Source organism: Mercurialis annua, linkage group LG4 (genome assembly GCF_937616625.2).
Source record: "Mercurialis annua linkage group LG4, ddMerAnnu1.2, whole genome shotgun sequence".
Lineage (NCBI taxonomy): Eukaryota > Viridiplantae > Streptophyta > Magnoliopsida > Malpighiales > Euphorbiaceae > Mercurialis > Mercurialis annua.
Genome location: NC_065573.1, coordinates 27,418,535 through 27,430,084, shown reverse-complemented (window position 1 = coordinate 27,430,084; position 11,550 = coordinate 27,418,535). Strand labels below are relative to the sequence as shown.

Genomic DNA, 11,550 nt, shown 5'->3' with positions numbered 1-11,550 from the left:
AGGGTGGAATTGAAGACTATAGATGCGAATTTTTCAAAATTAAAAGTTTCGGATAGAAAACAAAACCAAATCCATAAAATACACAACCATATTATGTCAACAATGAGAAGATTAGGGACAAAAACATAAGTTTTCCTTGTCAGGATGCAAGCAGCTGGTTCAACTACAACTACTGCATCATTAACCACCGGAAACTAAAAAACCAAACTGAAACAGTAATCTCTCTCTTTCACTCTAAACCGAATTCTTCCGGTCACCGGAGCTTTTCAAATCCCTCAATTAGCTGCATTTCAGATTCTAATTCCCAATCAAAAATTTGATTGCCCTCGCAGCCACTGGTTAGTTTTCTTATGATTTCTCTTGTTTTTTTAACTAGGGTTTTTCGTTAGAATTTAACTCTCCCTTTTCCCTCTCTTTAACATGTTTTTAGCTCTTTTTTTAATCTTTTTTGAATTTATGTGTTTATCTATATGAGAACTTTTTTTTCTTTTTTTTATATATATAATGATAATCATACTTTGTTTTTAGCTCTCGTACGACAATAATTTGTTTTGTTTGTGTATGCAACAGATTGTGTTTCCATGCCAATTACTAGTAGTGGTGTGTTCCGTGACTCTTGCCATGGCGTCTTTGATCAATGCTACCGCCTTTTCCCTTGCCTCGCGGATCCTGGTACTTTTTATTTGTTTTTATTTGATGATTAAAAGAAATCATTTATGCATTATTATGTGAAGCTGAACTATTAACTTTGTTTTATTTTGTTTATCCCACTCTATCTATGCATAGCAAGGAGATCTTCGTTGGGGTTGAAGGCGGCATTTGTGATACTACATGTGATCTATGTTGGAATTCTCTTTCTCTTCGATAAATTTTTAATAGAGAAAGCAAGACAACAGCCTTGGTATCTTCTTTTACATTTCATTGATTTTCTTTTGTCCCCTTTATACAACGTCGTTATTCAAAGTAAAGGTTTACAGATGTGTTGGTGGAGTTTAGTGGTCTAGTGACTTATGACATTAGGTAGATGAGAAACCATCTGTTTTTTAACAATGAATTTTCAGTTAAGGTCGTTTAGCTTTTGTGATGAGGGTAATATGTATTTTCTTATGTTCGTTTTAGTGGGCGGAGGGAACAATGAAGTCTATACCCAACAGCATAATTTGCAAAATAGTTATGTGGAAACTTAATAAAGAAAAAAATAAGAAATTTATGCAATACTGAATTCAATTATACATTTTATTTTGTTATCTATGAGTTGAGTAGATTCAGGGGGGGGGGAGGGAGGCAGGAAAGGTGTTGAATTTTTGATGATTTGGATACAAGTTTTAGGTGGACATCAAACATTCTGCTTTAATTTTTAAACCGGTCATGTTGCTGGTGGATGACAGAAATAGTTTAGAATGTATGGCAATAATTTGCTTTACTTGTGCTATAGAGGATGAGTAGTGAATGCAAACTTTTTCACTGTTAGTTCATCCTAAAAATATAGACATTGTGATCCCCATCCCCCCTCCTACAAATCTAGCATGTAGCTTAAGATGTCTGAATGTTCCTTTGTCTTATTGCGATTCTACCCCTTCAATTTTTGGGAGGAAAAAGGAAGAGAAAATTTTTTGACTTTTAAATCTAATTCACTAAAATATTGTAGGTTTGTGTTTGGAAGAAAATGATACCTAAAAACATGTTATGTTTTGAATGTGGCAATGGTAAACTTTTATTTAAGCTCTAGGTTTAGATTTCAGAAACATTACTGGCATTAAGGAGTGCTGGGTATCTGTGTGAATGCTCTATTAGCATGGTTATTTTTTTTTTGAATCTTTCCCTTAATTCTTCAATCACAAATATCTTTATGAATTTTATTTGACTTTTTCCCCTTCTCTGGTGATTTTGTTCCCAGGTACATTGCTTTATATTTATTATTGTTTGTTGTAACATTGACTCAATACTTCGTCACTTCTTGTTCTTCTCCTGGGTAAGTTTAATAATTGCGATTTTAGTTGAGCATTTTTTTTTGGCATTAATGTTGTTGCTTTATCCCTTTATTTTTTCTTACAGCTATGTCCTTGATGCAATGAGAGCTCTGAATGAGAAAAATGCAAAAGCTTCAATCACCTCCAAGTAAAGCACCTATTTTAAACTTGTATATTGGTAGAGTTAAGCATTTTAATAAAATGAATATGCATTACTGACTATTAAATATTATAATGTTTAAGCAAAGACAACCTGCTTCAAGTAAAAATGGAAGCATGATTATCACCGTGGATGAGAGTCGCGCTGGAAGTCACGTAGTGTCTTGGACAAAGATTGTTTTGGACATGTACCCCCCTGGAACATCCATTAGGTATGCAAATACATAAGAATATTCTTAGATGTTGCTGTAAGAGAATTTGTGCACATATGTCATGCATATCTGTTGGATATTTTGAGCTCTAAACATATAATTATATTTAGTACAGTTGAAAGCTCCTTAGTAATGAGGTGCACTTTTATTTATTGACAAAAGTGATGGCATTTAGTAGAATTCATTTAGATGATGACAAAAACCAAACATGTCCTTCTATTTCTGTTTATCATGCTAACTAAACAAATTCTTTCGTCACAGCTACTCAGTGAGGTATTATGCAATTTAAACAAATGCTTAGGTTACTTGAAAATCATAATTCTCTGAAGTTAATGTAGGGGGAGGGGAGAGGGGATGAAGCTATTTAATGTTTGTGTTTTTGAAATTAATGTAGCTGCTTTGTTTTGGTCTTTACAGGACTTTGACATGTTCCTATTGCAATGTTGAGCAGGTATTGATATTTCAATATTAATTTTACTCCCTTTGTCCCATTTTAGAAGTCCCCTTGTGTTTGACACACATTATAAGAAAGCATTGATTTATTTTTCATTTGTTTGTAAAATGTATTTAATATATTAGCAATTTATCTGAAAAGTATAACAAGGGTAAAAAAATTAATTTAAAATGTGACTAAATATAGAAAAAAAAAATGTATGGAATCAGACATGACATTCAAAAAAAGGAAGAGTGTCTGAAATGGGGACAAAGGAGTACTCTCTGTCATTAGTTTGGTTACATTATTTGTTATTTTATTGCTCCTAAACACTACTACGCAAAAATCCTTATCAGGTTGCATAATAAAACTCTTATAAATCTAGATTGTTGTTTGTTATGTAATGAGGGAGGGAGTACTTCGTATGATTAGTTTGGCTATATTAATTGTTATTTTTTCACTTTTAAACTACTACGCATTAATCTTCATCTAGTGGCATAAGTAAACTTTTACGAATCTAGATTGTTGTTAGTTATGTGATGCTATTGTCAGATTATGCAAACCGCCCTAGAGATACCTATATATTTGCTGATAAATGATGGAAGTGGGAAGTTTGGATGCTAACAAATTCATTTCTTTGATTGATTGGGTTTTACAATCATAAAAAGCTTACCATTACTAGAAGGCCAATCATTATATGAGAGCTTAACCGTGTCTAACCTAGGTTATAGAATGATGACACTATACTTTGCTGGGTTATAAGTAGCTGGTCTAAACATGCTTTTTGTTCTTCTATTTTTATGTATCTTACATTTTTTGATTACCATACATATTTTGGTACTGCAGCCTCCGCGAGCAAAGCATTGCCATGATTGTGATAAATGCATTCTTCAGTTTGATCATCATTGTGTTTGGCTTGGAACATGCATTGGCCAGGGAAACCATTGTCGATTTTGGTGAGTTGGTATCACTCTGATAAATAGCGATTAATGTGTCCCAATCTCGTGTACTTATATTATTCTCCCGCACTGATCTAGATTTAGTGAAGTGTATCTGTTCATTACATAAATGCAGGTGTTGACACGGGAGGTTAATAGTGTTTGGGTTCAAAACTATGATGGCCTTAAGTGGAAGTCGATTGTAATTTAGTTGTTATAATTAGCGCAATTATCAGGTTTGATATCAACCATATGCCAATTGATATCATGGATATGGAAGTGATAGAAGAACTGAATGGAAGTCTTATGCTACTTTTAAATAATGTTTAGTTCAAAATGATATATAATTTGAGAAATGATAAATAAGTTGAAAAATAATAGAAAGTATTATGTAATTTGATAACGTTATGTAATTTAGAAATGCAAAAATTTCATTTAGCATTCATCATTTATGATCCTCTATGATTGGACAGCTCACAGCTAGTGTTCTCTTTGATGGTTTTTGAATTCATGGACAAAATACATTTTGTGGTTAAGGATAGTCTGAGCTGATGTTTTTATCTGGATAAGATATTGCTATTTGTACCTGTAAATGAAGTAGAATTACTAAACATGGCTTTTAGCATATAGTTATAATGTTTTTTTTTTTTTTGTATTTGGCGTTCCTGTTGGTCTTAGGTGGTATATATGTGAAGAAACAGCTCTGTGCCTATGGACCGAAATCTTGTATGTTATGTACTTGAAGGCTGACATCACAAGGGCTTGGTAAGACATGTCATCGTCGTTGTCGTATTTCTTTTTGATTTTTTCTTTTAATCTTTATTGGAACCTTTTTGTATCTTATGTTAGGACTTGTTTGGTGACACTAAATTTTCCAAAGAGGGAAAATATGGACAGAGAGAGAAAAAGATCTTTGGTTGGATCTCTTCAGTGTAGAATTTTATAATTCACGCTGTCCTTCCTTAAGTTTGCATAGACCTAAGTCACCTGTCACTTTTGACACTATTTGAGAGGGGGAAGTGGGTAATCAGCATGTGTAGAGTACTCTCTACTTGGAGACAATTATAACTGAATGACAATTTGTGGTTTGAATGTTAAAATTTTAAAAAATTGAGTGGAATATTACCTGGAAATGTCAAGACTCTAAAAGAGTTGTCCCAGTTCTCTTCCTATTTATATCTGATTGGATAGTAAATTTATTTTCCTACTATTTGCAGGTGGAAAGATGCAATTGTGATAATTCTGCTGGTTACCTTGTCAATTTCCTTGATCTTTCTGCTGCTGCTCTTACTTTTCCATAGGTATTTATATTGTCCCTGACCAACTTATTCATGGCATGTTATTTCTCGCATATTTTTCTCAAGCAGCTCCATATCTTTTTCTTTTTTTAGGCGGACTAAAATATTAGAGTGATAAGTTGACTTTTCTATCATAGTCGTAGTATGGTGTATTGAATTTTCTATCTAATAATTTAAAGCCGTGCTCTGTCATTTATTTATTAAGATTATTCACCAAAATATATTAGACATTTTCTGGGGACAAAAGGCCTATTTACCCCCTAAAACTATGGAATGACAGCCAAAGCGATCCTTCAGTTAAACTCAGAGTTAATTGGGTCTTCTTATTGCTAAGTTTCCTTAATTAAGTGTACTCAGTAAAACTGCTACATTCTATTGTTGTCAACTTTGACGATCAAACTCGTGTGTGGCTCCAATTTTTTTTTTAAAAAACATTGTAAAACTATTGAAGCAATGAATTGAATTTGAATCTATTAAAACAGAAATTAATTAAAAAAAGTACAAATTCGGTCCAGCGTAGATGCCCTTCAATGTTACTAACAGAGAGAAGGGAGCTTGTGAATATCAGATCTTAAACTCATATAACAATTGTTGAATACAAGTGAGCAATATAAAAGAGGCACGCATGATGAACATTTGCAAATAGGTTTTCCAATATAGGAATTATGCTAGAGTGAATATTGACAAGAGATGGATCAATATAGTTAAATTGGCTTTAAGCATGGTAAGGAATTGGAAGTAATATGTTGGTGTAGGTTGTGAATTTTGTTTGCAATTTCAATTTGCAAAGCGTCCAAGAAGGAAAACCAAATTCAAATAATTAGGAAATTTTAGAATTTTGGCCTAGAATATGCGATCTTAAAACTCAAAAGGGTATTTCTGTAAGTTCCAGATTTTCTGCAACAGTATTTTAAAGTCTATTTTATATTTAGAGTTTTATTTAGGAGTCTTGGCTGTGTTAGAATTTTCCTACTTAGTATTAGATTAACTTTTCTTTTTATAAATTATTACTAGTCCTAGTACGATTTGGTTCTATTTCCGCTCCATGAATCTATAGGCTTGCATTATTTTATTTTCGGCTCAGAATTTTCTGAGAATTACAGCAACACTGCTATTCAAATTGTATTGACTCAATTGATAGATCCTAGGTGTGATCGACTAAACTCTTTTATGTATGACTTCGGCCAAATGTACAGATTGGACCCTCACGTTTGGTTTGGTTTTGAATTTGGACCCTAATGAACTTTTTTTCGATGGAGGTACTTAACGTTATAAAAGAATTTCAAATCGGACCCTCCGAACCTAAAATGCCACGTGTCCGTTAGTGACTGACATACTTAGCGCTGACATATTAGGTTTGAGGGTTCACATCTGCCAATCATTAACGGACATGTGGCATTTTAGGTTCGAAGGGTCCAATTTGAAATTTTCTTATAACGTTGAGTACCTCCATCGAAAAAAAAGTTCATTATGGTCCAATTCAAAACCGAACCAAACGTGAGGGTCCAATCTGTACATTTAACCGTATGACTTCTATAGCTCATTTACCTTTCCTTTTTTCTGTTTTTTCTACCATTAAATATACCAGTAGGATGGCTTAGTTATTGGAAATGTTGCATTTCCCATCTAGAAATTACGGGTCTTCGTCATCACATTGTTATATATGTGGATATATTCCCACCATTGTGAATTGGTATTGAAATGTTTAGATTGTATACACTAGCTATTCCCATCATTGTGTGCCAGCATGGGAAATAAAGTCTGATGATAGATTTGACCTTTAAAGTTTAAATATTAGAAGTCCATCTAATATACAATAAAATAAAGGTCCAATTGAAAAAATTGTATTTTTTTCTTTCGAAAAGGAATCAATTGTAATTTAGTTTGGTGGAAATGCAAATTAATGAAGCTTACTGTTCTGGTGCAGCTATCTTATCTTGACAAATCAGACCACCTATGAACTTGTGAGACGCAGACGGATCCCATATTTGAGGTTTGTTTCTACTCTTGCAATGACATCTGACTAAAATTGATAAACAGATGATTAAAATAATACAACATAATCTAAACTTTATTTAATCTATATGATGATTTGCAAAAGTTCAAGTTTTTGAGAGTGTAGATTTGGTTAGATGGTAAGAATTTGGTAAACGTTGATATGCAGGGGGATTCCTGACAGAGTATATCCATTCAGCCAAGGAGGTTGCAAAAATGTATATGATTTTTGCTGCGCACAAAGCAGACTGGAAAGGTTGCCCTCGGCAATGGAACTTGAAATGAAATCAAGACCTTATACATGCTTAGATTTTTTGGCATGCCGATGCTGCTGAGTTAGCAAGATTAAGTTAAGTTTGACGGATGGTAGATCAATCCGTGAAAATGGTTTCGTTAAGTTTCAATCATGTTTTGCAGTGATTTAAATGTATGTTTTCCACAACAAACATAACCTGCCAAATATGTATTAACTGTTTTTATAACCAAAAGGAGGTCTAGTTTAGACAAATGTACTGCTAGAAAATCCACAATGAAAAGCAAGAGCATAAACAAAAATAACTTAAACATGCGATGTGGAGGATACAATTGATATATTTTATTTATTTAAGGCAAATTTTTGTATAGGAAGTCAGTAGTTTATCAAAGTAAACATTAGAGGTATAGTTGAACCATATTTAAAATTTGGAGGATGCATGTGAATCAAAAGAAATTAATTAGTAGTTAATGAGATATACATTAAATATACGTTTGCACCTTCTTGTGAATAAAAAAAAATGTAATTATCTAAATTTAAAGTAAAAAAAATCACAAACTTTTGTTTTTTTTTTGAGAAGAAAAAACTTTTGTTTAAGAAAATAATTTTTCGAACACCAGTAATAATTAAATGTGTTTGATTGAATATTACACAAGTATTTAAATAACTGCAAAAAATATTAGATTTTTTTATTGTTAATAATTAATGTGTCACTGTCAACTCCTTAAAAGTTATCCATTAATAAAACATACAATTAATTTATTGAATAATAATAAATGAAATGCACTCTTATAGGTTATAATCATTTTATAAACTAATGATTTTTAAATTAGATGATGAGCTTTTATGTAATATAAATTATTATTTGAAAATTATTGGTAAAGGAGGTCACGTATTAAAAATACTTTTACTTTATTATTATCTTTTAAATTTTACAAAATTATTACAAATGAAATGACCTTAAAAATATCTTTAGAAAGGCTAAAATGAATTTCTGAAATAATAAAAAAGAATGTAACGGTAATAACCAATTATATAAATGTTATGCTATAAATTCCCCACCTCATCTGTTTCTTTATTTCTCCAAAAGTATTATCCAAAACAAAAAGTAGAAAAGATTAACAAACAAACAAATGCTGCAACTGTTTTTCGCGGTGGCCTTCTCGGCCGTGCCATTGACTCTGTATGTACCGCCGATTCGTTCTCTAAACTTATTCGTTGAGACCGTCGAAGATTTGCTTCGGCACTCCACTTTTTACACCATTCGTGCCTATCCTCGCTTACGTGTCGCTTTCTCTCGCCTTTTTTCTAATCTCTTTCGCTTATCCAGGTAGAAATTACAGACCCCTTTTACAGAAATTGTATTCTTTTTCTTTTTTAATTGAAGGGTTTATTGTAAAGTTGTTGTTTTTGGTGGTGGTGGTGGGTGTCGGTGTGATTCTGGGAAATGTATATGTATTTTACAGCAGGAATAAATATTTTATTTCCAATTTCATTTTATTTGGGAGTTTCTTTTTATAATCATGTATTGAATTGGGTTTTCTTTATTTCTGTTGAAAGTCAACATCTTTGTGGAATTATGTTTTGGGTTTGAAATTTATGGTTCAGATATTTTTAGGAGTAATGGTAACTAAAGTTTAAGTTTTTCTGGCATTTTGATTGTTCAAACTTGATGATTGGCCGCTGCTGCTCTTGTTTATATCCTAAGGCAACATTAAGTCGCCATCTTTGACAGCTGATCTGATAATAAATCATATGTAAGTTAACAGATGATTGTGTTCTATAGAATTGATTCATTTCGGATTGTTATAGTTTGATTTCTAGCTAGCAGTTTACAAAATTGGATATGGTTTTGACTTTTTGCACTTGATTGTTTATTAATTGTTTCTCTTTTCGGAACTTATGGATGATCATAGCTACGCCTGGTTATGGATCATGTTTTGTTGCTATTTGAGTTCTAGTTGAGTAAAACTTCCAACAGTTAAGACATAGTATTCAGACTCTAAATTTTGTAAGATTAAATGGTATTAGAGATTAGATTGTAGAGCTCTTCTTCAAGTATGTGTCTTATCAATGTAACAGTAAATCAGATTCATAATACCAATTTCATATGGAACCAATTGGTGAGTTGGTCTTTGCCAGATATAGACATGGTACCGGAAAAATGTGCCAGTTTTATTTGGAAATGTTGATCAGTAGTAGTTTTTTTGGCAATAACAATAACTCAATATTACTAGTTTTAGTTTTTCCTTTTGAGATCTTTGGTTGTGTAGTACTGTAAACTATGTAAGAATAATAGAGCAAGTGTTTGATTTTGGTTGTGCATCACCTGTATGATCACTTTCAGATTTAGATATGAAACTGGCCACTAGCTAGAAAGTTTGTGAGTGGTTTTGCTTTTCGATATAAAACCATTTAGCTTATAACTTGGAGACTTCTGTCGTTTAGTGTTCGGAGCATTATCGGATGCCAGTTTGAGAATTCCTTCTGTGAAATGGAATTGAATTGTGATGTGAACTCTTGGAAAAGGATGGCTGCCTTGCCTAACTTAAATATTCGGTGAAATGAGCAAAGGATCATTCCGTCTCTTAAACTTGTGAGACGGATTCATATAAATCGAACATCTAGTGAGTGTTATCGAACTGGAGGATCGGGATGACCTTTGACCTCCCTAAACTTATATAGATCATGGTTAATCAGTCCAGAAATTAAGTTTTGTGGATCTATTTGCTCATAAATTGTCCATTTTTGTCAATTAGTTCTAATTTAGCTTATCAAAAAGCACATATAAAATGCAAATCGAGAAGCTAATTGATCAAAACGAACAAATAATTTGTTTTTTCTTTCAATAAAGATGCTAATGGAACAATTTAATCATGTTTGGCACAGACATATTGAATTGCTAAATTGCTAATTTAGCGATTGAATTGCGAAATGCTATTGAATTTGGTTGAATAGGCTTGATTGCTAGATGATCTATGATTGATAAAAATGACAAGATTGGTGGGTTGTTTAATTGAAATTAAATTTTAAAAATTAATTTGTAAATGAATCTTATTTGTATTTGGTTTATTTAAATTTAAGAACTCATTTGGCAGTTTAATTTTTAAACTCTTATAAATTCTTCATATTTAATTCAAATTAATTCTAAAACTAAAATTATAAATAAGTCCTTAGAATAACCATGAAAAATAGTCTCCACAAGCAAGTATTTTAAAAAGAAAATAATAATGAACATAAATGTACATTTTTTAAAATAGTATATTGAAATTATTTCATAAATGATATTTGTTTTGTTTTATTAATGATTTTATATTTATTCTTTAAAAATGCAAATGGTATAAGCGATAAACAACATTCTGCCAAAGTCGTGAGTTTTATTTTTCCTATAAATTCTCTCTCCAATTATTAAAAAATACTCTAAAATTGAATCAAAGATTAGATAATATTTTTTTGGAAGGTGATCTTACAATCTAAAATTGTAAAATTTTTGTTTGATCCAAACTGATTTTAAAATTGAATCAAACACTATAAATTACTTTTTTTGGAAAGCATACTTACATACTAAAACTATAAATTAGTTTAATAAATTAATAAGTTTTGTATATTTTCTAACTCACTTTATTATTTTCTTATGTATTTTGTTGATTAATCTAACATAAATAATTTATCTATTATTCGTATATCTTTTTGACATAATAATTATTATTATTTTAACTTTTTTAATTATAAGTTGTTATTTCTAAACAATAATTTTAAATGGATTAAATGAAATTTATAATTTATAAAATGAAAATAAAAATTGTAATTAGTTTTGTATTGATACATAGGTATACGCCTAATTTATTAATAATTCAATTAAAAATATATATTTTTGAAGAAAATTAAAAATATTTATATATCTATCTACTTGAGCAGTTTGTGAAAATAAATAAATATATTTTACTCATAAATTCTGTTTTTATTAGAATTTTTAGTGGGTGACGATTTATGCACTCCAACACTCAATATTCACACTCCAATATTTTTTAAATTGCCTTTATTACCCTTATGCATCATTAGCAACGTTTGTATAATATTCACCTGACAAATTCTAAAACACACTGATCCAACTTATTTTTCTTTTTTTATACACTCAAATCATAACTAATATTACAAAAAAATTATGTATTAATTTAATTAAGAAAATTTATTATCCCTTTTAAATTTTATGTATAAATTAAATTAAGAAATTTTATGTACAACATATTAGTCCAGCATATATCAGTTAATATCATTTTATTTAATATACT

General features: G+C 30.8%; 1 protein-coding gene across 1 annotated transcript; it reads left to right on the top strand.

Moving 5' to 3' along the window:
• The first annotated feature begins 105 nt into the window (after window positions 1–105).
• LOC126679347 (protein S-acyltransferase 10) lies at window positions 106–7,569 on the top strand. Its single transcript, XM_050374361.2, has 12 exons — window positions 106–338; window positions 571–672; window positions 787–901; window positions 1,898–1,972; window positions 2,056–2,118; window positions 2,219–2,341; window positions 2,759–2,792; window positions 3,621–3,730; window positions 4,391–4,477; window positions 4,930–5,013; window positions 6,938–7,003; window positions 7,175–7,569. The coding sequence occupies exons 2-12, from the start codon at window positions 582–584 to the stop codon at window positions 7,338–7,340; spliced, it is 1,014 nt and encodes a 337-aa protein (XP_050230318.1). The 5' UTR covers window positions 106–338; window positions 571–581; the 3' UTR covers window positions 7,341–7,569.
• Window positions 7,570–11,550: the final 3,981 nt, after the last annotated feature.